Source organism: Barbus barbus (assembly GCF_936440315.1).
Source record: "Barbus barbus genome assembly, chromosome: 36".
Classification (NCBI taxonomy): Eukaryota; Metazoa; Chordata; class Actinopteri; order Cypriniformes; family Cyprinidae; genus Barbus; species Barbus barbus.
In genome coordinates, this window is record NC_136714.1 from 7997800 (window position 1) to 8024693 (window position 26894).

Here is a 26894-nt window from a genome sequence, read left to right on the forward strand (position 1 = left end):
GGCACTAAAAGATCATCTGTTTTGCGCTAGTCAACTTCCACAGTTAATTCTTCTAAAATGTTTGGCCCTCTTTAATGTCTGGTCGCTTATTAACTATATAGGAACCCTTGTGAAAATTTAATCTGTAGACTTTAGCATACTTCAAAAAATATACTGCAAATAGTAGAGGTCAGTGGTTTTGAAACCTGTCCTGGAGGACCCCCAGCCCTGTACATTATTTACAATTAAATGAAAATGTGTTATTTTTAGTGCTGTCAAATGATTAATCGAGATTAATCACATCCAAAATAAAAATTTCCATTTGCATAATATAAGTGTGTGTTCTGTGTATATTTATTATGTATATATAAATATACACACATACAGTATATATTTTGAAAACATTTACATGTATTTACGTTTTTATATTTATATCATTTATATTATAAATAAATATAGTTTATATATAAAAATAACATAATTTGTCAGAAATATATACATGCATGTGTGTGTATTTATATAATAAATATACACAGTAGCCTACACATACATATATTATGTAAACAAAAATATTTTATTTTGGATGCGATTAATCATGATTAGACAGCATAATATAGTAGCTAATACTAGTTTTGTTTTTATATTTATATTAAATTCATCTAGATACATTTATATTAGTAGATTAAAAACATTAATGGTCATTTATAAGTCGCTTTGGATAAGTGTAATGTAAATGTAAACTAAAATGTACTTTAACCTCATTTCTATTAAAACTTTTATATGAAGAGTTTATTTGCAAAAACAGATAACTCCTGGGTTTTTTTATTTTCAAAAATCGTGTTTTTTTATGATGTTATCATGTTTTTATTGTGTTAGTTAGCTGTATTTTTTAGTTATTTTTAAACGTCATCAAAATAACCCAACTGCAGTTTTATTGAGATTAATTTTAATGCACAATGAAAAAACATGATTTTTGAAAAGTTATCTGTTTTTGCAAATGAACTCTTCATATAGTGTTTAAATATATTGTTAATTACACAAACTAATGATGAAGTTGAAATTTAACATTTAAAATATATTAAATTTAAATGTAACATCAAACAACACACTATGTTACAACTGTAATCAACTTTATATGTGCTTTAGTATTTTGGTCAAAACATCAAAATAAGTGTATTTCTTTAAAGTATGACGAAAGATTAGGCCTATTAATCATAATAATTTAATATATACTTTAAAGCACTAAAACTTTTAATTTGACATTATTACAAACTGCACTTAAGTAGGTAGTGTAGGCAACTACTGAACCGAAATTTTAAAAAGCATATTTTAACAAGGATGTAAACTATTTCATAACCTGCATGAACTATGGTTTAAACATGCATGTCTAATATATAATTAATGTTTAATGTTATCGTTACATCATCAGCCTATTACACTGATTATAGAAAGGCGCGAGCCCGTCTCTGCTTGTTACTCTGCAGAAGCATGACAGACGCTCGCGACAGATAAGTCGTTGCCACGGCAACCAAAAGGATGATGCAAACAGAGGAGGCTGGACCATGACGGACTTCGCTCGACTTCATGATGGGAGGAATTAAGGTGGACCAACACAACGAAAACCGAAAACCTTTACACATCCACAGCTCTTGATCTATTCATAAATAATAGTTCCCGGGCGGCTGTATGAGTCACTGTTCAGTTTATTAGGTTTATATAATACACGCCTCAGTATTTAGTAACATTAGCTTGCTAATCACAGTAGCCTACAACACATCTAAACGGGTACTTAAATATTTCCCAGAAACCTTGATATGTAGTTTCATTCATTTTTAATAAATAATTTGTGGCATAACATAAACTCTAATAGAATATTCTGACCTATATTGTATTGTAACAATAATATAAAGGGCTTTTAAATATACTGAAACTCAACTACAGTGTCAAGAATGTGAATGTTTTACTCTTCACATTACAGATGGTGAGTCTCTGCCTCGCTGTGTGGAACAGATTGGAGACACTAATTCTTCTCAGGAACACACGTCACAGTTTGTCCCCTGTTTGATTAATGAAAAATACTATTACCCTTTTGGCTGTATATATATTGCTGCCTGTATCAATTTATACCTGAATTATTTTTATATGGAGCAGACGGCTATGTTTGCCCCAGCAGTTTGCTTTCGTCAGCTATATGTTCAGCCATCCTTAAGGCACCACCATGGGCTTGGTGGGGCAAAGAGAGTGAGCGAGAGAGAGGGATGGAGGGACGAAGGAGGGGGAATAGCTGCAGGCATTACTGAATTACAGAATCCACAGAGACACACACACAGTTACAGAGAGATAGAAGCGATCTCAAAACAGACGGAACGACAGTGAGCAGAATAGAGAAGAGAACAGAATAGCGTGATCGCAGAAGCATTAGACAGAAAGACAAAGATGAGGTTGATTAGACAGCTGTGAAATTACCTGAGGGCAAAATAGAAGAGGGGATAGACGGAGAGAGGGAAAGAAGAGTGTGGCTTTTAATCCTCTTGGCATGCGAGTGTATTCCTGGCTGTTTGGCAGTGATTGCGGTAGTCACCCTGTGTGTGAGTGTGTGCTGCAGAGTTTGTTGGTGGTGTTGGGACGCTTTGGACTGGAATGTGTCTGAGTTAACCCACTGGGGGCTTTTGGGAAGACACCATGCTGGGCAAGGATTACATGCTCGCCATCATCATCGTCAACTATGACGGTAGGTACATAGAAGCATCTGCACTTTCCTCTGCTCTTTGTTCTTCTTTGTCACTCTCTAGTTAGTGCAGGCTGGAGGTGCCGGAGTGAGCGGAAGAGTTTTCTATCCTCTACAGGATCGATATCAGTCATTGTCTGTTGTTCTCATGTTCTACTGGTCACTCGTGGATTTTACCTACAGGTGCTGTGTCTTACTAGACCCACCCGACTGTTTGGAGACCCTGTTTTTGAGGTGTTTAGTGAGATGGACTTGATTTTGCTGGAATTAATTACAAGGAGATTTGCATCAACTGATTTTCACACTCGAGAGCCACACAGTCTAAAAGAAGCAGCCTGTTGATAATGTTGAAAAATCCAGGACCAGGCGTATATGCGTTCGTGAACAATGTCACCTGTGCGGTTCTGTTGGGATTATGCATCTGTTGCAGGATTAGATTATGGAAACACAGCAGCAATAATTTGCCCACACAACATTAAGCATCAGATAGACCAGTAAACTCCTCCCCTTTGTGAGTTCATGTGGTAGAGCTAGATATTTTTACACTTTGGGATGGAATCAGTGTTTAATGATTTATACATAGAACTCCAACAAAGAAAACGTAATGTTTAGATTTTCTCAACTGCCTGAGATGTAGTGTCAAAGCTGATACATTTAGTGCTGTAACTCTTATAATTAAAAGGATCTGCCTTGAGATCTTGCTAAAAGTTGGTCCCCAAAGTATTCAAATGAAACTTTCCAGATAATGGGACCTGAGACTGTTGTTGACCACTAAACCATCACATGATCTCAATGTATAATTCTCATATTCTGTTCGCAGAAAAATGTTCATAAAGTGTAACATGCTAAAAACTTGATCTAAAAAAGAAAATAAATGTATAAAATAAAATCTTCTTTCAAAAAATATTATGGATATATCAATATATGTAATTATTTATTCAGAGACTACCTGGAAGATTTGTTTAAAAAAAAAAAAAAAAAGTATGTTACACCATAGGACCATTTAAAAAGAACTAGTGAAAAATTTGTTTGCATAAAATATCAGTCATGTAAATTTTAACCTAAAATCTTGATGTTTATAAGAAAGAGGACACCTTGTGCGTCAAGTACCCAGGATCTGTAGAACAGAAGAAACTGTCCTCGCCACATCCTCTCCACGTCATCGCTCTTAAAATAACTTCTGTTCAACACACTGAGAGGGGGTGTGTGTGAGAATGTGTTTGTCTGTTGTTTGTGTACGAGTCGAGACAGTGAATGATGGAATAGCTCCTCCAAAAGCAAAGGCATGGACACTAAGGCATTTAGACACAATGCTGAATGTTGCTGAGTATACGCTGATGATAGGAGCTTCTGTTGATGTACAGGAATCGATTGCATTTGCGTCCAAATTTTCTGGTTCAATCAATTCTGTTGTACTTTCAGTTAGTTAAAAACTGCCTGCCTCGTGGACGTCTTCATAAGGACGCCTCAAATAAAATGCTGTGTCTTGCCTCATGATTTATTGAAGGCCCAAGGATTAAGTTCCAGATGGACATTTAGATCCACCTCGAGTCTTAATCTTCCCAGTCTGACCTCACACGGACACAACGGAATTGGGATTATCTGACCACTGACATAACGTCATTGGGATTATTTTTTTTCCAGATGTAGCTACAATTATCTCTTTCTGCTTCTCTCTTTCTCTCTTTTATCCTGACAGAGTTTAAACCTGGACATATTAGAGCTTTGTCCTTTTCTTGGCTTTTTACAATATTCCCCTTTTTCTCTCAATGGTGCCTCTTGGTCTTTTTACAGTAGTTTATAATTGGTTGTCTGTTATTAAAGAACTTTTTATGTAGCAATACAAATGCTTTACACTGTGTTTATTCACACTTAATGTTTAGTACCAAAAAAGCAGGGCTAAAGGTGCCATCATATTTACTATAGTGAACTTTGGTGGACGAAATCTTAGCAATCAGTGGTCTGGAATTTTGTGTGAGGGCGAAAGATTTCGCAACCGGTTCAAGTTAGCTATGTGGATTCACCACACTGACCAACAGAAAGCAGCTTGGTTTTAAAGTGACTTTTTGTGAGCTGCTTCATACATTTCTACTCTGACAATAGACAATAATTTCGGTAATGTGTACATTGGACATTTAGTGAGTTTTTTTATTTCAATAGTAATTTACATGACCTGGAATTTTGTGTGAAGGCAAAAAGATTTCCCTATATGTAGATTTCGCAACAGGTTCCAGTTGGTCAGGTGGATTCACCATGATGACCAAAAGAAAGCTGTTTGGTTTGAAAGTGACTTCTGTGTGAGCTGTGCTTCATACTGTGCCACTACACTATTGATAATACACAATTGAAAATGGAGAATGGTTATAACCCAGGCATAAGAGCGACCCTAACCAAGGATTAAGAGTAGTCTAAATGCATTTCTGTACTCTCTCTCTCTCTCTCACTCTCTCTCTGTAACCTGTATTTACCTCATACTTCTCCTATACTTAAAAGTGGCTGAACTGGAAGGTGAAAAAATCTATTGATTGCAATCAGTGCAGTAATGGTACCTTTTATTACAGTTGTTTCAGTGGCTCATGGGAGTCAGGAGTGGTCAGTTCTGATTGGCCACATGAAAGCTCTCTGGTAAAAGACACAATTCAGGCAATCGTTTTTTAAACTCTGCTTGCAGTGGTTTCTGCGGCAACCAAGTGCATCAAGAACAACGAGGGATTGTCAATGGAGAATTCCCACACTTCTTCTTTTATGTGCTTGTTGTCACTCTCAAGAGTGATTGGGTGTTGAGTAATGTGTCCCGTTTTTCTGTTCAAGTAGATTTCCAGATTTTTACTGTTCACGTTTATTCAGTAATTGGTGGTGTTTGAGTTGTGAGCTTCAGTATTACTTAAACAGGTTTAACGCCAACTCATACAGCTTCTTAAGGAGAGGTGCTATTTATTTTTCTAAGGCTTTGTTCATACTACAGAGGAAGTGAGACAATATTTTTTTAAGCAACCACCTAACAATGCCCTTGTAATCATCTAGAACACCCTGATAACTGCAAAACAACATGCTAAAAACCATTCAGAACACTTCAGCAACTTCATCGCAATATGCTTTATGCCATTCAGAATGTATAGCAATGGCCTGGCAACCACCCAAGCAGAACTTTGAAGGAAATGTACAAATCTACTCAAACATTAAACCGTGAGATACAGAGTGCCAAATAATGAGTATATTAAACTTTGTCAACATTGTAAGACTTACAGTGATGGCTTCCTACACCAAATTGGACACATACACAAACAAACACAGCCCCTATTTAGCAGTTGCTATAGGGACTGATAAGGCAGTAGAGGTTTTCTCAGGAGATCATCAATAATTCACAAACATCCTCTTCTCAAACCACCCTCCCCCCTGCTGTTTTCAGCATTCAATCTGTTGTTATCACTTCATCCTCATGACATAGCCTTGTTAGTGGGTGCACGATGAGAACTGTGCCACCACCTACGTGCATAAAGCTGTGATACCACAATTACAGGAAGTGAGGTCGTATCTCACCTTAGCTGCATCCCAGTACGCTAATTGAGTTTATAACACACACTTTTTCTTAAAACCACAGACTTGCATTTGAAATCCATCCATCTGTAGTAAATTATATGATGAATTGTGTAATGTCACGTGCAAATTATGCAGTAGGTAGCAAGGGCATCATCTGAAGCAGATTGGTGACACAATAACAGATGTTTTGTATATTAGCAACCTTTTTATTCTTGTATTATCCATCAAGATTTATCTATTGGCCTCTGAGCCTAAGAAACAAGCGATAACCAATGAGGCATCTGTGTTTTAGCATGCATCCACACATTGCACTTTTATTAAAACTGCCTTCAGCTCCAAACACAGACAGTCTGCAGACATCATTCCAGGTGCACCCTGAACGAGGACCAGAATTAGACTGAGAATAGCTTTTCTTCTTCCTTCAGTCTTTTTCTGCCTGTGTTTTATTTCAGCCAGCCCGAAACACTAAAAATGTCATGGTAACACAGTGCGATTATTATGGCCTGTCAGAAGCGGAGGTGAGGGGCGGCTTGTGAAAAAGAAAGGAGTTCGATATGGACATGATTGATGATCTCTGGAGAGGGCCAGAGACACACAAACGCTCACAAAGACACTTACACCAATACTCCTTTGCTATGATGGACATGAGTGGAATAAAATAAAAATCATAAAGGGTGTGCTGAGACTCTAAGACAATAAGGTTATTATTCTTATAGATTTATGGATCTAAACTGTTGGGACTCCAGCTTGGGATTGGTTATGGTCAGCCCAGGATTGGGGTAAAACAGAGAGACAGTGAGATGTGTCCTCATGGATCCTGGACAATGGCAATAAGCCACAAGAGTCCATGTGTTACATTGATTTTCAATATATAAGACGTATATATTTATAATATGTATGTATATCAGTTAATAAGTTTTATGATGACTCTGAACACAGGTCACCCAATCAAAATGGAAGACTATATATTTATAGTTATAGTATTTATTTATTAACCAGTTGTTTAAAACTTTTCTGGCAGTCATGTCTACTAAAGACACTGCATCTTTTGAAGCAGATTATTAGTAAGCCTCGACACTGCGACAAGTTTAATTGGACTGAAGCAGATTTGAGGTGTTGGTTTAGAGGTTAAACCCGCAGTCCTTTGTGTTGTAAGATTATTGTGGCTTTAACGGGACTCTCCAAGCTCTCAAATCTTTTGAAAGCAAAGCTGAGTAATTCCATCTCCTATCCACTCAGCACTCTGTCTATACCTCACTACACATTGCACACTCTTAGAAACTAGCTATACAATATAGCTTTAAAATTTTGGGGTCAGTAATTTTTATTTATTTTTTGATAAATTTGCAGTACCCTTCCTTAGTTAAGCTTAGTTAATGTATTAACTAACAGTGAACAATACATTTGTTACAGTATTTATGAATCTTTGATAATGTTAGTTAACAAAAAATACACCTGTTCTTTGTTAATGTTAGCTCAAGTTCATTAAATAATATTAAAAGATACAAGTTTTGAAATGCATTAGCACAATTGACTAGATTAGACCATGATTAATTAATGCTTTAGAATAATTTTCCTTTTTTTTAGTTAACTAAGGTTAAAGTTTATTGTAATACTTTTATTCAGGAAGAATAAAAAAGGTACGTATAAATACACAAAATGTGGTATTACGTTTGTTTAAGTTTAGGCATTGATGTCTCCAATATTAATTTGGACTTCAACGGTTCTAAAAGGTAATTATTTTTACATATGTGCGACTTATTTTGAGAAATATTTCAAAGCAAAACCATTGCTACATTGCACACAGACTTAAATAGTTAACATACAGACCTCAATAAAAAAAAGTAAAAAGATGAGCTCTTATTAATATCCTTACACAAATACAAACAAATTAGTAAATGTGATGACAAAAACAACAACAGCTGCATAGATAAAGTCAACAAACAACAAAACGGTAAGCCTGTGCAGCTGTTTAAAATAATAATTGAACTCTGTTAAGGTGTGGTCACAAATTGTGTGGGCAAAAAGGGTATAATGTCTATTGACAATAGTGTACAGAGTGAAGCATAGCTCACATGGAAATCATTTTCAAATCAAGCAGCTTTCTGTTGGCCAACATGCCAAATTCACATGACCCTCATGCAAACTCCGTCCACACGACCACGTGGAAATGTTCACCAAATATTTTTTATAAATTCACAGAATTCAACAAACAGTGGTAATTGTGACTGAACCTTTAGGCTAAATGTGGCAAAAATTGTAGGCATATTGTTTACATTTCTTAGTATCAGTAACTAAAATGTATGGAAAAAATGTTACTGTTTTCATTATTTTCTTATTTATTTATATTTGTATTTACAGTGTACCCGGAATGCCATTTACAATAAATGGATGGCCCTTTGTCAGAGAAAGAACTTTAAAATGACAAGTTTATTTAGAAATTGAAATTCAGGGGTAGCTTTTAATAATAGAAAAGTATAGAATAATCTATTATCTATTATTATTCTATCTATTAGAATAATCTAATAATAGAAAAAAACACTGATGTGTGCGCATAAAACTATTCTGACCAGTGTAAAATCACAATAGTTTCCTCAAAAAATTAACAATTAAAATGTAAGTTACTTTAAGGCAGCACATGAAAATTCATCCACTCTCTGTGTCTGTCTTTCTGCGTCTCACTGTGTCACTGAATGTCAGAGGCAACCCTTATACTCGTGTCCAAGCAATCTCGTGTCACTGCTGACCCAGTTCTATACCACACACACGTTTACAGTGCTGTTTTCTCCCCAAACGTCCCCTCCAGCCTTCTGTTATTTGTGAGAACGGACAGGGCTCTCCAGATGCATTGTGTTAAATGATTCTCTCAGGCTAGAGATAAATTCAGGCAAATATAATTCAGCAGACACAGCTGCTCTTTCCTGCTTGCTGTTCGGCCAGTAGCCCTATGCCTATGTCTGAAGCACTAAATCATCAGGAGACATGACAGGATTTTGGCATGCATAAAAACGGCAAAAACCTTTTGTAATTCTAACAGGAAAAACCTGCCAATTGTTTGTACCAATCTTACCATATAAAGTTTTAAAATTACATTAAATGTCATTTTACTATAGAGTACTAAAAAATGTATGTAAAAGGATATAATTTACAAATAATGAACTATATAATGTATAGTTTAAATCTCAGAGGTCCCTGTGTGGCATTTTTACGTGTTACCCTGATGATGGTTTGTCTTTGTGTGTATGACACTCTGCACAATCTATATATGAGTTTTGGCCACAGTTTATGAACTGTGTGGATGAACTCTGATTCATCATGAACTATGTGGTTATAACGTCTAAGATATACTGGCAACAGAATTCAGTCAGATCATTTCTAAAGCATTCTCACCGAATCTTTTAATGTGAATTTATGGTCACCACAACTGATGAAAAGATCATACAATCACTGCTGGAAAGGGTTCAAAAATATGCTGGAAAACCAACAAAGTTTTCTGATAGTTGGCAGTTCAACAGTTCAGAATAAACAAGAGACTTATAAACAACATCACAAAACCAAAATCATTTAGGTAACGAAGAATCAAGCGTATGTAAACTTTTGAACGTGGTAATTTTTATAGAATCAGCTATTAGTTTGTTTTGTGGACTATACGTAAACATCTTTTATGTAAAATATCTTATATAGGCCAGTACTAAATAAAAAAAATAAATATTTTGTATGATCCCTTTTATTTGAACATTTTTCAGATTCTACAAGGTGTATGTAAACTTTTGATCACAACAGTATGAAATATCTGTGTGGAAGAGACAGGGTGAAAATAATGGAAATGAACATTAGTCCAGCCCTTTTTTTTTTAATAAGAGAGAGCTGCTTTTAGTTCTGACCTCATTTTAGGCTGCGTGTCATGTGGGCAGATTAGGGCCTGGTCTGTCTCTCATGAGTAGATCTGAGCCCGGTGACCTCACCTCGGGGTATGTATGCCTCACTGAATCTCAGTGTGTGTGTGTGAAGACTACTGGCTCTGTGCTACTTGGTGGGAATTGTAATATGGCACGTTTACAAGAATCTGTGTGTGCTGCCCTCAAGTTAACATGCATGTGAAATGCTAATAACATATTATTAAGATGCAGATTAATCCGATCTCTGTGCAGATAACATCTGGAATGATCAGAGTCTGGAGCTGGACTCAGATCTGCCTCCAGGATGGCGCACTATACGTGACAGCACTGGCACTTATTACTGGCACGTGCCCACGGGCACAACACAGTGGCAACACCCCTCCTACAGTGCAGAGGAGGAACAAAATGCCATAAACGGCATCACTGCCAACCAGATCAAGGTGAGATACTCTGATCTGTGTGTGTGTGTGTGTGTGTGTGTTTATGTGGCTTTGTGTATGTTTTTGTCAGCTGTCACGTATACTCTTAATTTTCTCAGACTGCAGCAGATGGCAGCCTGGAATCAAGAGGCAGACTGACTGAAAACCCTCTGCCCTCTCTGAATGAAAGGTGAGGGAATCACACCTGCGCTGATGACTATACAGCTGAGGACAAGCTGCAGATATATCTCTGAAACTAGACATTAAAACTTGCAAAGTGTGTAAAGCTTAACGTGATTAAGTTGGAAATGTTCTTAGATCCACATCCTTGTTTTTTTTTAGGATTAGGATTATGGGCTTGTTATAAACCATATTCCTCTAAGAGTTAGAAATATTCCAGGTTCAATAGATTGGAATGTTGTTCCAGGATAATGATTGGCTGTAAAACATTCCACTTATTACATGGCATCTTGACTTTTGAGTTAAAATATTTTATTATGTGAGAACGGAGAGACTGTAGAGTGCTTCAACAGACACATTTTTTTTTTTTTTTTTTTTTTAAATCTCAACAATATCAATAACCAGTGAGATGAGATATCAATGATTTTTCATTTATTTTTAGGGCTAGATTTACTAATCAGAGAGCATTAGCATGAGAGCACAAATCCATAAAAGCACTGATGTGAGTGAAAAGATCTACTGAGTACTGACAATGCGCAAATTAATGCTGTCAGATCATTTCCATAATCATCAACGCGATCTGCCAAGAGCAGCGCAAATTATTAGTTTAGTTAGTTATTAGTTAGTTTACAAACAACACAGGAGCTAAATGGGTTAAGACATGCTTTTTATTGTTAAATAATGGGGCAAATACAAGTAAACTGAATACCGCAAACCTTATTAAATCACTATTGCAAGTCAAAACTATGACATACTAAGTTGAAATTGACTTTTAAAAAAAAATCATAATTATGACTTAGTATGTCATTATAACAACTTTCAAAGTCATAATTTAGCTTTTCAGCTTTTTGTCTTAATTTCAACTTTTAAAATCATAATTATGATTTAGTGTGTCAAAATAACAACTTTTAAAGTCAAAATTGTGACTCATTAATTTTTTGTCATAACTTAGACACCAAATTATGATTGTGTTTTTCTTACATGGTAGAAATAGGCTTCCATAATATTAAACGGAGAGCAATTTTTACTTAAATCTCCTGCTTCTCAGATTTTTCTTGTGATAAAAGACCCCAGTAATTAACCATATTATATGTTAACAGTCTCATTCATGTCCATTTTTATGTCTCCTAAGGAAATTGAGGAGAAACATCTGAGGCGAAGTTGACAAAATAGAAAAATGAAAGTATGAAAAAGAAACCTCTAAGCTATGCAGTTTTCTTCTGCTTAGTTACACAGTTCAATGGTCAGTTATTAACCACATCATCTTATGTTTGACCAATCAGAACTAAGTACTCCAGAATGTAGTGTGATAAACAGTTTCCACGTATTTAATGAAAGCCATTAGGGACATGTCTTCAAAGTTCTTTTTATACTACTGAATAGTTTGTTCAAATGCAGAAACAAACTAATATGGTAAAAATGTGTCTCCTACTAATTTGTTGCAATTGTTTTAATGTGCTGGGTGTAGTGACACATTACCCATGGACTGTGTCAATTTGCATCCTTGATGTAAATTAAACTCTGGCACAGCTTAGCAGCCAGACACACACACACACACACAAAAGCTAAGCCAAATTCTCCTTCTGGTGCTGGAAATGACAAAAAAGCCTTTTCTCTCTGTTTCCCCTTTTGTTTAATAAAACCAGTCTAATGAAGCCAGAAGACATTTATTTGAACAAACACATTCTTATTCCTAAAGGTGGTATTACACACATGGAGTTCTGTGAACAGATGTCGTCTCCACTGGCTGCTAGTGGAAATGACGAAAGCGGCCCTGCTTTAGACAACCAGTCAGGTGTGGTCTGTACAACTGTAAGATGGAGAGTAAAACAGGCCATTTTGCCTTTGGCTAACCTTCAAACACTCTGATATCAGGCCATGAGGCCCCAGTCGGGCTAATGCTCGAACAAAAGTGAGCACTCACCTGGGGAATTAAAAACATTGAGAAGAGTTTTCCCTCACTTTGTGGTGCTAAAAATGGTCTTTGCTAGTGAAGGACAAAATACTGTACACACATTCATTTAACTGGCTGGAACATGCCCTTATTAAGTGTCAGGTTTATCATTGACTGACCTTTCTTCTGAATTTGTTCAGAGAGCTGAGATTGGCTGCTGCTAAGTTGTTTGGGAATTGCTGACAGCTACAGGGAATGCAATTACCTTCACTTATTTTGTCAGCACCTTGAGGCAACATAAGGGCAACATTAGATCCCGGCACATTAAGTTTCTGTCCTCAGCATATGTTAAAGAGCACTGTTTGTGTATTCGAGCAAAGAAAAATGTATAATTTATTTTTCATTTAATATTTAGTTAAATTATGTAATCAGCTTAATTTTTTTTATTTGATCATTTATTTATTAATTTATTCTTCTTCTTTTCTTTTTTCTTTTTTTTTTACTTATTTCTCATGAGACAAAGAAAGTGTGTCTTCCGGGCTTTTAGAATAAATCAACAATATATCAATAACTGTCCTCAGATACTGACTTTTAAAATAATATTTGGTCAAACAACCAGGGCAAAATTGGCAGGGTCAAACAACGGCAAACATGTATGATACAGGCAAGACACAGAGCAATCCTAGGGCTAGTGAGAGTCGACTATCGGCGAACAATATCCAACAGGACAAGGCAGAGAGATAATCCAGGTAAACGAGCAATAGTCCGAGAGAGGTGCAAATAGAGTCCAAACGGCAAGGCAAAGGGTAAATCCACGACACAAGGACGGGAAACAGGAAACGAGACTATAAACAAAACAAACTAAACTTAGACTTAGAAAACACAGAATGGCTCGGTAAGGCAGCTAACACTAGGAGAGTGTTACACGCAGAACCAGACTCAGAACTAGCCATACACACAGAAGGCTCGGTAAGGCAGCTAACACTAGGGGAGTGATAAACGCAATACAATACTCGGCAGAGAGGAAGAGGAAGTCCATGGTTTATGTAGGGTGTGTGATCAGTGCAATCAGCTGTGTGTTGTCAGTGCAATGGATGATGGGAATTGTAGTCTGAGGTGGCGTGCAACAGTTAGTGTGGTGCAAGAGTCCATGTGGTGAGCGAGTGACCTCTGGTGGTGAGTTAACGGAAGTTCATAGACCAGATTCATGACACCACCTCAATAGCAGCAAAAGTGTTTTGCAGTACATTATGAACACAATAAGTACATTGCAATAATGTTTTGATGTAAGAACATAGTAGTTAAGGCCACCTAATATAAAGTGGGACCTACTATTCTGTTGAATGTAATTATCCATTTTTATTTTTTTATTTTATTTTGAGACAAATACCCAGTCTAGGGCTTTTCATTTTATAGCTCTATACTATATAATTTTCCTCTCCAAGACCACTGTTTATTATTGGGAGGAAGTATATGCAAAATGCACGAAGCTGAGAGTGATAATTATAGGATCTGTTTCTTGTTTACAAGACAAACTACCCCTGCGGTCTGAATAGCCTTTTCTAGAGCATAAATGAAAGTGCTTTCAGTAGAACACCAAGTGTTCAGCATCTCAGGACTTAATTTGTATTCCTGTTTATTTTTTTCTGCTCAAATGAGCCCAGTGTTTAATTATGAGTCATTATCATAATGATGTGCTCTCTTGCTCTGCTTCAGGCCCTCTTGGCAGGAAGAGTATTTCTGTGCCAACATGGATCCCGACTCCAAGGTAGAATCTTGCTGTGTGCTGTCCTAATACTGTTCAACATGTAAAATGTATTACTGTTTTCTCTGCTATTAGTCACTGTGCCCCACAAATATCACACCGAAAAGAAATGCAGAGCACATCCTGAGGTAACCACTGAGGGTGAAAGGTCAGAGTTGAAAAGGAGCATCAATCAGGGCATGTTTAGTGATGCAGTAGGTTGTATATGTGCGTGTGTGTTGGTGGAGTGTATGTAGGTGGGGGTGGAGGGCTACGACCTCTAAATGCACAAGAGATGCAATTTTAAGATACAGCTTTATTGAGTCTGTGTAAAATGATCCTAGTAGGTTGGGTCATAGATGTACACACGTGGTCAGAATTGTTGGTACCCTTGGTAAATATGATCAACGAAGGCTGTGAAAATAAATGTGCATTGTTAATCCTTTTGATCTTTTATTTAAAAAAAATCTAAGCTTTCATTGGAGAATAAGAATTTAAAATGGGGGGGGGGGGTATCATTATGAAATAAATGTTTTTTCTCAAATACATGTTGGACACAATTACTGGTACCCCTAGAAATTCTTATGAGTAAAATATATCTGAAATATACAGTATTTCCATTCATATTCAGAATTTTGAGCACACCAGCGTGATTATGAGCATGAGATTATCCAGCCATGGCTTCCTGTTTCACAGAAATATAAACAGGAGGGAAAACAAAACAAAGGCCAAATTCCAAATTAATCACCTATCACAATGAGAAAAAACAAAGAATATATTTCTGATGTGCAGCAAAAGATAACTGAGCTTCACAAATTAGAAAGTGGCATTAAGAAAAGAGCTAGAGCAGGGAAAATTTCCATTTCCACCATCAGGAAAATAATTAAGAATTTCCAATCAACAGAAAATGTTATAAATCTGCCTGGAAGAGGACGTGTGTCTATATCGTCCTAATGCAAGGTGAGAAGGAGAGTTTGAGTGGCTAAAGATTCTTCAAGGATCACAGCTGGAGAACTGCAGAAAAAGGTTGAGTTTCGGGGTCAGAAAACCTTAAAAAAAATTATCAAACAGCACCTGCATCACTACATGTTGTTTGGGAGGATTTCAAGAAAAAAATCAAGAAAAGAAAATGCTTTCACCAAAAATCATCAATCTCCAGCATATTCAGTTATCAGACACGACTGGAACTTCAAATGGGACTGGCTTCTATGATCAGATGACACAAAAAAAATGAGCTTTTTAGCAGCAAACACTCAAGATGGGTTTGGTGAACACAGGGATAAAAAGTACCCCGTGTGTACAATGAAATATAGGCTACTGCTGTATTTTTGACTGCCTATATTTCTGCAGGAGGTCCTGGACATCTTGTTTAGACACATGGCATCATGGATTCTATCAAATACCAACAGATAAAAAAAATCAATGACTGACTCTGTTAGAAATCTTATAATGGGCCATGTTTGGATCTTCCAATCGGACAATAATCCAAACACAAACCTCAAAAACAACACAAAAATGGGTCACTGGGCACAAAACCGGGTCACTGGGCACAAAACCAAGCTTCTGATATGGCCATTTCAGTCCTCTGACCTGAACCCTATAGAGAATGAGTGAGTTGAATCATTGGCTTAATTGTGGCCAATGTGTATTAGAGAAAAACATTTATTTCATAATGATATTTCCCCCCATTTTAAATTCTTATTCTTCAATGAAAGTTTTGTGATTTGTTTTTTAAATAATAGATCAAAAGGATTAACAATGCAGATTTATTTCCACAGCCTTCTTTGATCATATTTACCAAGGGTACCAACGATTCGGACCACGTGTGTATGTTCTGTACAAAACATTTTGACTTCCATCAGTCATCAGGCTGGTAAACGTTAGCTTGCTGATTTGATTCCTAGGCGTGAGCAGTGTGCCTCTTAGAAAGACACTTGTTGCTGTAATATGTGTACTGTGAGTTACATTTGATAAAAGCATATGCTAAATGTCTACTTGCCTACTAAGAAATATTTAGATATGACAGTATAAAAATCTAAATGGATGTTGTCCAGAATGTCAACATGAACTACAGGCCAAATGTATGTGACGCCACCCTTCCAATTAAAGATTTTGGTACAGAAAGCTCTTTCCAATTCAGATTAACAAACAAAAAAAAAAATTCTAATGGTTGTGAAATCATATCTCTCAATTTTGACAATATATGCTGTGACTTTAAATATCACAACATGATTTCATTTCTTGTAATTGTAAGATTATTTATTGTAATTAATTACTAAATATCTCACTATTGAAGCTTTATATTTCACTGTTGTGACTAAATATCACAATGTGACTTCATTTCTTGTAATTGTGTATTTCTTGTAGTTTTTACTTTTTATCTTGCAATTGTGGCTATTTCTTGTTATTGCAACTTTATTTCTTGTAATTGTATAACTACGTCCTAATTGAAGCTTTATATTTTACAGCCGTAACTATTTCCTGTAATTTTGACTGTTTCTTGTAATTGTGTGTATTTTTTATAGTTGTGACTTTAGATCTTGCAATTGTGGCTATTTCTTGTAATTGCACATTTATTTCTTATAACTATGACTTTATATCACATTGTGACTTTATTTCTTATAGTTGCAACTGTATCTCTTACAATTTTAACTGTATCTCACAATGTGAATTTAAATCTCTCAATATACCTAATAGCTTAGAATTTTTTTAATTTTTACTTATGTTTAGCCATAGAGTGGAAAGTCTTAGGGAGATTTATGGATTTATCAACAAGTGTCAACTTATTTTTGCCTCATATTGTATAAGTGCTGTTAGGAAAAACTCTGAATTTGTCTCTCAGTGTTTTGCTGTGCGCTCACTTGGCTGGGTTGAGATCCCTGAGGAGGAACTAACCCCTGGCAAAAGTAGTCTGGCGGTGAACAACTGCATCCAGCAGCTCTCTCACAGCAAAGCAGAGGGCCGGGACGCAGTGGGTGCCTGGGGAGAGGTGAGAACAGCCTGGGCTCATACACGTGACTTAGAATAGATGAGATGTGCTTAGCCGGGGCCCACCAGTATCCTTGAAGGTCCGCTGGATTAATTCAGACATGCATAATAGCAGTACTATTGTGCTAGTTCTGTAACAGCACAATAAATTGTTGTTACATACTGCTGAGTGTTGCTAGTATATATTTTGGTCCGTTACCCATTGTAAAGTTTCATATGGTTTATGGACTATTTTACGATCCAGTTTGAATTATATTAAATTAGCTCAGCTTGTACAGTTAGTTTAGCTCTTACAGAAGGTTAACTATTCAAAGCATGTGTATGTGTGTGTGTGTGTGTGTGTGTGTATGTGTGTGTTCAGGGTCAGGATATGATGATGGTCCTCAAGAAGGACACTCTCAGTCTAATGGACCCTGTGGACCGCAGCCTCATCCATTGTCAGCCCATTATCAACATCCGTGTATGGGGGGTGGGCTGCAACAATGGCAGGTAGGCTGACCTTTTTACTTGTTCTATTTCTGGGTCTAAAATTCCTCAGTTTTTCCCATTTCCAGTGGTATCATAGATTATATCTGGATTACCGCAGAGACTTTGTTCACTATAGTTTAACAGAAAATGTATAAGCCTGGAAAATGACAAATGGCCAATAAACCCCTTCAGTTCAGTTATATTTCCCCATTCATTGACAGGCGGTGACAGGTCTTTGAAAATGTAGAGCTTTTTTTATTTATTTATTTACAGCTAAAGTGAAGCCCAGTGTAGCTATTTTGAATTTAGTTGTGGCTTTCCTGTAAAACACACAGAGAAACTGAAGATGAATATTGGCAATCCTAGCTATAATAGGACGTTTTGCATGAAATGTGTTGCTTTTGTTTTTGATTTGTGTGTTGTTAAAAGCTGTAACTAGCTAGAGAGTAGAGTAGCTCCCCTTTGTGAAAAAGAAGTGTACTTAATTGTATTGAATGTGCACTCATAGTGTACTTCAAATTCTGAAAGTGTATTTTTAAAAATAATTTACTTGCAGAAAATAGAGTAATAAGGAAAGAAAGGGCCACTTAAGGGAATAGTCCACACAAAATGTAAATTCTGTCTTATACCCATATCTGAACCAAATAGAGTGAAGTCAGCTAAAATGGGCTATCAGGTAAAATGGGCCAAATAAGGTTGTAGCATCATATCGCTTTAGATTTTTACAGAAAATCACAATAACTGATCTTGCATTGTTGCTTCAACACTTGTTGAGATGTAACAATAAATTGTATTGGTCTGAGTTTTTTAAGGCGGACAAGGCGCAGAGTGTTACATGAAGCTTGTCAGAGAAATTGTAAGGTAATTGAGCCTAACATAGAAAATTTAATTAATCACTAATAAGGGTACTAAAGCAATTATAAGTAAGCTTACCAACAAAGCAAAGGTTTATGAACAATGTTTTGACATGCTCTTTCAAATAAAAAAGTTGAACTGATTTTTGTGAAAAAGGTCATTTTAGGTAGAAATGGCTGGTTAAGTTAAAATGGGCTGCAATTGAAGGTAAAAATAGGGTAATTTTTTTATTTTTATTTTTTATTTTTTTTGTCGTGACGTATTGTCAAGTATGGTGACCCATACTCGAAATGGTGCTCTGCGTTTAACCCATCCAAGTGCACACACACAGCAGTGAGTAGTGAACACACACACACACACACACACACACACACACCGTGAACACACACCCGGAGCCTAGATATGTATTCATACAAAATCATAACAGTCTTTTTAAAAAATAGCATTGCAGACAGTATGGCAGGAGGACAAGCAAAGAAAGGAAACAGAGAGACGAGAAGAGAAAGGGAAAGTAAGGAAGATGTCAGTAAAATGGGCTACACACACACACTTTTACACAGAAATAGAGGGTGAAAATAGGTTTATAGGCCTACTGTAGACATGTATCCATACAAAATCTTAACAGTCTTAAAAAAATACAAGCATACACACATACATGCACACAAAAGACACCAATGCACAGAAGCACACACCTATACAACATGATCAGGGCCAGGTTTCTCGATAACAATTGCTCTTAGCACTTAAGAGCGTTTTCTACGAGTCGTATTACGAACGTTCGTTCTTTTTTCACGTGCGTTTCCCAAAAATGCACTTAACACAATCACACGTAGCCATGCTTAAAGTGCTACTTAGGAGTCACTATCCGTTTATGAAGTGCTGAAATGTCAATTTATAGAATGGCTCGTATTTATAGTACACGCTCGTTTATTGAAATGTTAACCTAATGCTGCGTTCCAGAAATTGAGCCCAGTTCTTTTTTTAATTGCATTGATTGATTAAATATTCTATTTAATGAAATACATTTATGGTGTTGCTATGGCACTCTAAAGACAATAGTTTCAATTTACTGTTAAAAATAAAATGATTTAAGCTGAAATGACCTGTGTTGTTCTCTTTTTATATTGGCCCATTTTACCTGAATGTTGTGCCGTGGCTCAAGAAGGTACCTGCTGATACTCTAACTCTCATAATTTTAAAACTTTTATACTTTTTCACATTTAAAATTATAAATATATTTAAGAGACCCATGCAAATACATAAGAATATCATTAGATCTCATGCATAGCTCATTTGATGGTATTATAAGTCATTTACCAAAACGTGGCCCATTTTAGCTGACTTCATCCTATTGAAGTCAGTGGGATACTAGTTACCAGCATTCTTCAAAATATCTTCTTTTGTGTTCAGTAAAAAAAGAAATGCATACAGGTTTAGAAAGACATGAGGGTGAGTAAATGTACAGAATTGACATTTTTGGGTGTACTATTCCTTTAAGTAATTTATTTTAAAGTATATTATTTCTTAAACAAGTGCTATTTTTAAAAGTATGCTAAATGCACCTCTTTTTCACAACAGTCTTGAGCTTGCGAAAACGTTTCTCGCGTTTTTGCGTTATTTGAACTATTATTAACCTTTTTTTCCTTTTTCTTTTTTAAACCGCCACTCGTGAAAACAGAGACAGGTAATAACTGCACTTTTTTCTGTTTTCAACTAGACCTAGAAAACATGTCTCGTGATGTCTGGGTTCCATTGTGGTCTATGAAGTACAGTAGCGCTCCTTAGCCATGTTTTCTTTCATTCCTTTACCGTCATGCTTCATCTCAGGTTGTGTAATTTGTACTAAATGCAAAAAATATCATAAAACACAACTGTTTCTTCATTGACTGAAGAATTGCTTTGCTCTGCATGTCTCAAGAAATGCCTTCCCCTGTGTTCAAACAAACAATAAATGCAGATGATATTCCATGATTGACCAATCAAAGCCTAATTTGAGGGATTTATTTAAATTTTGATTGGACATGGGGGGGTTGTTCACTAATTTGTAATGGGACCATCAGTAGAGCATGTTGGCATGTGCCAATGAGACATAGTCTTTGCTAGATGAGAGGCATTTAAACCTTATTTATATTTTGACAATGTGCTCCGATCCAAATCCAAAAATAGACCCTTTCAGTCTTAATATCTCCAGCTAAGGGCAAGTGTGGGACTCTGGACTCTTTCATTACTGAGATCTGCATTCACACAATGAAGGTTTCCATCTCTCTCTTTACTGCCCAGACAAATTAATTTGTTATTCTATTTGGCTTGCATGTTCTCTCTTAAAAATTGGGAGTAAACGAGTGCTGGATTTCACGAGCATTGGTATGCTGTGTGAGCTTGGGCCACATGCCGTATGAAGCACCACTGCTCTATATTTCTCCAATGTAATATTCATGAATGAAATATTCTCTTTGATGGAGGCAGCATGCAGCATTAGCTGAAGAATCGGTTGGCCCGTGTGACTGCATTGCATTTTGGAAAATCATACTGCCCAGAAATGCCGATCGATCTGTATTTATAGAACATTGACATCTGATACTGGCGAGTATACAGTCAGCTAAAAGAGACTTTCTATGGTTAATGTGAAGAGATTTAGTGAATAACAAGATAGGTTGAGCGATTAGAGATGGTTTAGCATCACTTTGTAAATACCCAGCTGGCCAATGTCATTTCCAGCTTGCAGTGGTTTTTGTCCTATTTTATTTGAGCATTTTACAGCTCTATTCTTAGAAGGGCTGCTCACTACTGTGGCCTTTCAGCTTGCTTGTGCCAAAGTCAAATGCAACTGAATCATTATGGTGCCACATTATAGTTTAAGTGTCAAAATAAGATTTAATTCTATTATACAGATGAGATTATGACATATACACTACTGTTTAAAAGTTTGAGGATTATTATTTTTTAAAATAAATTATTTTATTCAGCAAGTATACATTAAATTGATCTAAAGTGACAGTAAAGGCTTTAATAATGATACCCAAGATTTATATTTCAAATAAATGCTTTTGAACATTCCTTACATCAATGAATCCTGAAACAAATGTATCAGTTTCCACAGAAATGTCAGGCAGCACAACCAAACGTTTCTCGAGCATCAAATAAGTCAATTAGAATGATTTATGAAGGAACACGTGACACTGAAGACGGAGTAATGGCTGCTAAAAATTCAGCTTTGCATTATGGGAATAAATTACATTTTAAAATATTTTAAAATAACAAACAGTTATTTTAGATTGTAACAATATTTAACAATATTGCCCTTTGCTATATGTTTGAACAAATAAAACAAGCACACAAATATATATATATATATATATATATATATATATATATATATATATATATATAGCTATCAAAATAAAATTGATCTTTTTTTTTATCTTTTTCTTCCTTAACCATCCTTTTCATGACCATAAATGCATTCCTGTGACAGATTATATATTTACAATTTTTGTGTGATTTTATGTATGTGTAGGTTTAGTGTTTCTACCAGACTGTTAGAATAAGCATGAAAGTGACTGTGATGAGTATTTACTCCAGTCTCCTGGTCCTCTGTAGGGACTTTGCCTTTGTGGCCAGTGATAAAGACACCTGCATGCTCAAGTGCCATGTGTTTCGCTGCAACGCTCCAGCCAAGACCATTGCATCTGCACTACATGAGATGTGCTCCAAGGTAAGATCACACAATTCTATTAAAGCTCATAATTAACATAATTTCATCATTTAAAGTGGCCAGATTTCAAAGTCAGTGGATTACAGTGTTCATTGTGATTGGTCTGTTTCCACAGATCATGGCAGAGAAGGCAGCACTGCAGCCCTCTATGGCACGTTCTCTCACCATGGAGAGTATCTCCCCAGAGGACTTGCCGCTCCAGGGTATGACCTCTGCAATCTTTTTGAGAAATCGCCATCTCTTAAACCCGAATGGTTGGTTGACTTTACTGTTGTATTCTTTCATGAGACTTGATGTGTTTGAATGCTTTCCAGTTGACTTCCTGGAAGCAGTGAGGCAAAGGGTGCAGAAGTTTGAGGTGCAGTACATTGGAAACCTGCCTGTATCCAGAGCAATGGGTGGGTTTTGGGCCATTCAGATACCTAATAAACACATTTTACACTTGATGAATGAGTATTTGCTGAGTTGTGCTTGCAACCTGAAGGTTGTGGGTTCGAGTCTCAGGTCCGGCAGGGATTGTAGGTGGGGGAGTGAATAACCAACACTCACTCCACCCTCAATACCACGACTGAGGTGAGACCCTTGAGAAAGGCACCGAAACCCCAACTGCTCCCCGGGCGCCGCACCATACTTGGCCGCACACCACTTCCCCCTTTCCTTAATGTGTTTTTGTGTATATGCTGACAGGTATGGAAGTGTTGAACAGAGCTATTGAGAGCATCATGCACTCCAGAGACAGAGATGAGTGGGAGCCGATAGTCATCCATGTGTCAGATACAGTTCTGTCCTTATGGAGAGGAGAGGTGAGAATATCTACTAACTGACATTGAGGCATTTTAGTGTATATACTAGTAATACTAGTAGTATATACTAGGAATACTAGTGTACTGCATACTGCACAATTTGTACTATATACTGTTTTTTTTTTAAGTATTCAATGCATTTTGGAGTAGTGTATAGGAAAATGTGCATACTATGCATAGTACACACACTATATACTACAGAAGTATTATGAGTAGTATGCTTTTTAAATATAAACATAGTCTTTCTGTGTTTTACTTTTTCTTTCCCATTTGCTTTATTTCAGGGTGGAGATGACCCATTTTGGGAATGCCAAGTACGTTACCTGACTTTCCTAGGTGTAGGTCATGACACACACACGTTTGCAGTCATAGTGGATGCAGGAACCCAGCGCTTTGAGTGCCATGTGTTCTGGTGTGAGCCCGATGCTGGGATCATCTCTGAGGCAGTTCAGGCTGCATGCATGGTGAGGCAATACTTTTAATTTAATTGATTTTCACCCTACAAATATCACACACACATAGTTTCATAGCACTGATATATAATTTTGTTCAAAATTTGTAACTTGTTCTAAGTACAGTATTTCTGTTGTAAATGTCTGGCGCCACCTTCAGGTCCAATACCAAAGGTGTTTGGTTTCACAAACTCCTCCTGTGAGGTCCAAAATGTGGCGGGCAGGCTCCAAAGTCAAACGAGCCAACTCCATGGATAGCTCTAGCTTCCCGCCTCGACACCAAGGACACGCATCTTCCAAAATGGCTTCTCCCAGCGTGAAAAAGGGCATGCTGGCATTTTTTGAGACATTCCGGAATAAACATTCTGCAGTACCCACACCCTAACAACAGAAACTCTGGGAGGAGGATGGGGCCTGATGGGCTTTGAGGAGGGGGATATGAGGAGATGGAGAAATGAAAGGAATGAATAAACATGAAGCCTAAAAATCCTTTGGCTTTGGCATTTTTAGAAAAACCCAACTTAATTTCCCCAGTATGACCTCACAAAAAAAACCAAAAAAAAATCGGCCCACCTAATTGCCCTTAATAAGAGTGTTTTTGAGGATTGACATATCTGAATGTAGGTGTGCAGAACAGTGTTTAAATGACATTGAGGTGCTGTGCTCTCACATTCCAAAAACTGACAGAAGTCCAAATGCTCTGAAATTTAAATGCTGTTATACAACAGTTAGTTACTGTCCTCAAATGTGAGTGGTAAAAGGCTCATTTACACGACACAGACAGACAGGGATTGTCGCATTGGTCGATGTCTGTCAGTGCAGTGTGAATAAAGGGGGTTCGTATTCATCATAATTTCCAATCAAAATGTTTGTTACGGATGCGAAAACGCAGAAAATCCGAATTTCTTAATGACGGACGAAAGTTTCGGAGGCAGTGTGTAAACGTGATTGACACAACATGAGGTCGTATTTATTTTTCAACGTGCAAAAATTTCGGACTCAGTGTGCAGTGACCTTTAGAGTACAAATTCTCTGGGACTTTGTATTGCTTCACTTGTCTATTTGACAAGTCTACATATTAGTGGTGGGGATTTTTCTTTGACTCTTTCTGGAGGTTACATTGTTACGGCAGGTGGTGACAAGTGATGAGTCTTAATGAATCTAGTAGACCTTTATCTAGTAAACGTCTCGTTACAGTCCGGCTCGTGGACACTCTGCGTGATGTAAGTTTCATCATCAGCACTGTCCGCTGGTGTTTGTGCACAACATTCATTTGCTACCCAATGATTGGGTCTGTACAGACTTGTGCACGGACATCACCACATGTGCAAGTGATTTGAGCACTTGAAAAAAAATATCCGAACACATCCTTCGTGATACTTTGAAAGGCTTGCACACTCAACTGTGCATGAGATGGAGTAGAGCATGGAAAATGTATACCTGGGCTTTTACTTTTACCTTTACTTTTCAAGCACACACGTGCTATTGTTGTCACATAACTTCATGCGGAAAAAAAAACCTGTACGTGGACATCAGCGTTTGTTGATAACTAAAATTTTGTAATTGTGGAAAAATATACGTTCAGCTCAAGTCGTTGAATTATTGACTCAACTGTGTGTTGCTCAGAGACTTTTTTCATTGGCTAAGCAATTACAACCTCAGAATCATAAATGAATCATATCAACATCTAAAATTTCTACGACCAACAGTATGTCGTGCAATAAGATGTATATCGCAGTTGAATCGAAATGTGTGAAATATTTTGATTACAAGTATTGATGTACAGTCAGTGACCTAATTCTTGTATGACTAGTAGAGGGTAGAGATTTTCTGTGTAGGTCACATTTATGTTCAGAAAGTAAATTTAGCTTCAAACCTATTAGGAGTATCTGTATATATTAACAGTAAACCGTTACTCCAGTCGTTACTCCATCTTGAGCAAACAGAGCAATTTTCACACACAACAAACAGACCTCAATAACTTCAGTGCAAGAGTCGTGCTTTAGATAGACCCTGCTTGTGTCACTATCATTGTTTCTATTGTGAGCTCAGAAATACAGATGAGGAGATATCAGTGACCCCAAACAGAGACATTGCTTGTCATGATCCTTCTGGTTTGTGGAGTCCTCAGTTTAGCGCCACCGTTGCATGATTTTGCACATGCTTGGAAATTTGAGGCTTCGCTTCGGCACTTGAGAACACAAGCAGAGTGTGTTGGAGCTTTGAAAACTAGCCAAGTATGTACTTGGATAATTCAGAAAAATCATTTAAAAAAACACAGTAATGGTGCAGTCACATTTATCATTCTTGTGCAAATTTTCACAAGCAAAATCCAGTCATCTCAATAGGAATCCTAACGACTGGGAATTTTGTGTAAGGGTTAAAGTGTTCAAATTCGTCACGTGGATTCACTGCGTTTACTAATAGAAAGCTACTCGGTTTGAGAGTGACTTTTGTGTGAGCTTTATATATTGCTACACTTTTAAAAATAGACAATGGTCCTTTTTTGCCTGTGAAAATTTGCTTATGTGGCTATACCTTAAAAACACACAAAACTTGATTTACGCCCAAAGGCAGTGCAGATCTTTATGATGAAGAACCCACAGGAAAAATAGTGGTTTCACTGCAAAAAAACAACAACCTTGAGCCAATATATTCGCATTCATTTGAATGTAATAAGCTTCAAAGCACTCAACCTCAGTGCATGTTGATCTGAGATGCCCACAGGCACTTAAGCACCCTCACGAATGCCACTGAAGGAAGTTATGTGATGCTATATCTAATATATGCAACTGCTCCTTCCCTTCCCTTACTTACAAAAAAAAAACATGTATTATATCACAAATGAACTCAGGTCTCCTTAATGCTAAAACAAAAGGGGAAGTATAGACGCGTACGACTCTTCAGCATGTAAGATCATTGACAAGAAGCCTTTAGAAGAAAGTTTGACTGATAGTCTTAGTTAACGGTCATGTAGCACCTTGTGTTTCTTATTTTTCTCCTATTTATACTCTCTGTAAAGAAATCTTTCTCTATATATTTGCAGTATTTCAGCACAAACTAGGATGTCATGTAAATGGTTTTGTATTATTCTTTGTGTTTGTTATTATTGTTGTTATTAATCAGAATGCCGACTCGAATCCACCATCTGGTGGCGTGTGTTGGGACATTAAACTGCTTGAATCTCTGGCTCTGTTGTCATTCATTTGTGTGTCAGTGTCTTACACCTG

The 26894-nt window shown here is 36.8% G+C and overlaps 1 protein-coding gene across 1 annotated transcript; it reads left to right on the plus strand.

Annotated features, from left to right (window-relative positions):
* The first annotated feature begins 1517 nt into the window (after positions 1-1517).
* Positions 1518-26853, plus strand: LOC306855936 (amyloid-beta A4 precursor protein-binding family B member 3-like). Its single transcript, XM_079394907.1, has 13 exons — positions 1518-1581; positions 1958-2710; positions 10399-10586; positions 10685-10755; positions 14356-14407; positions 17226-17372; positions 17733-17860; positions 22295-22409; positions 22525-22612; positions 22724-22807; positions 23097-23212; positions 23497-23676; positions 23825-26853. The coding sequence occupies exons 2-13, from the start codon at positions 2662-2664 to the stop codon at positions 24047-24049; spliced, it is 1443 nt and encodes a 480-aa protein (XP_079251033.1). The 5' UTR covers positions 1518-1581; positions 1958-2661; the 3' UTR covers positions 24050-26853.
* The last annotated feature ends 41 nt before the right edge of the window (positions 26854-26894 follow it).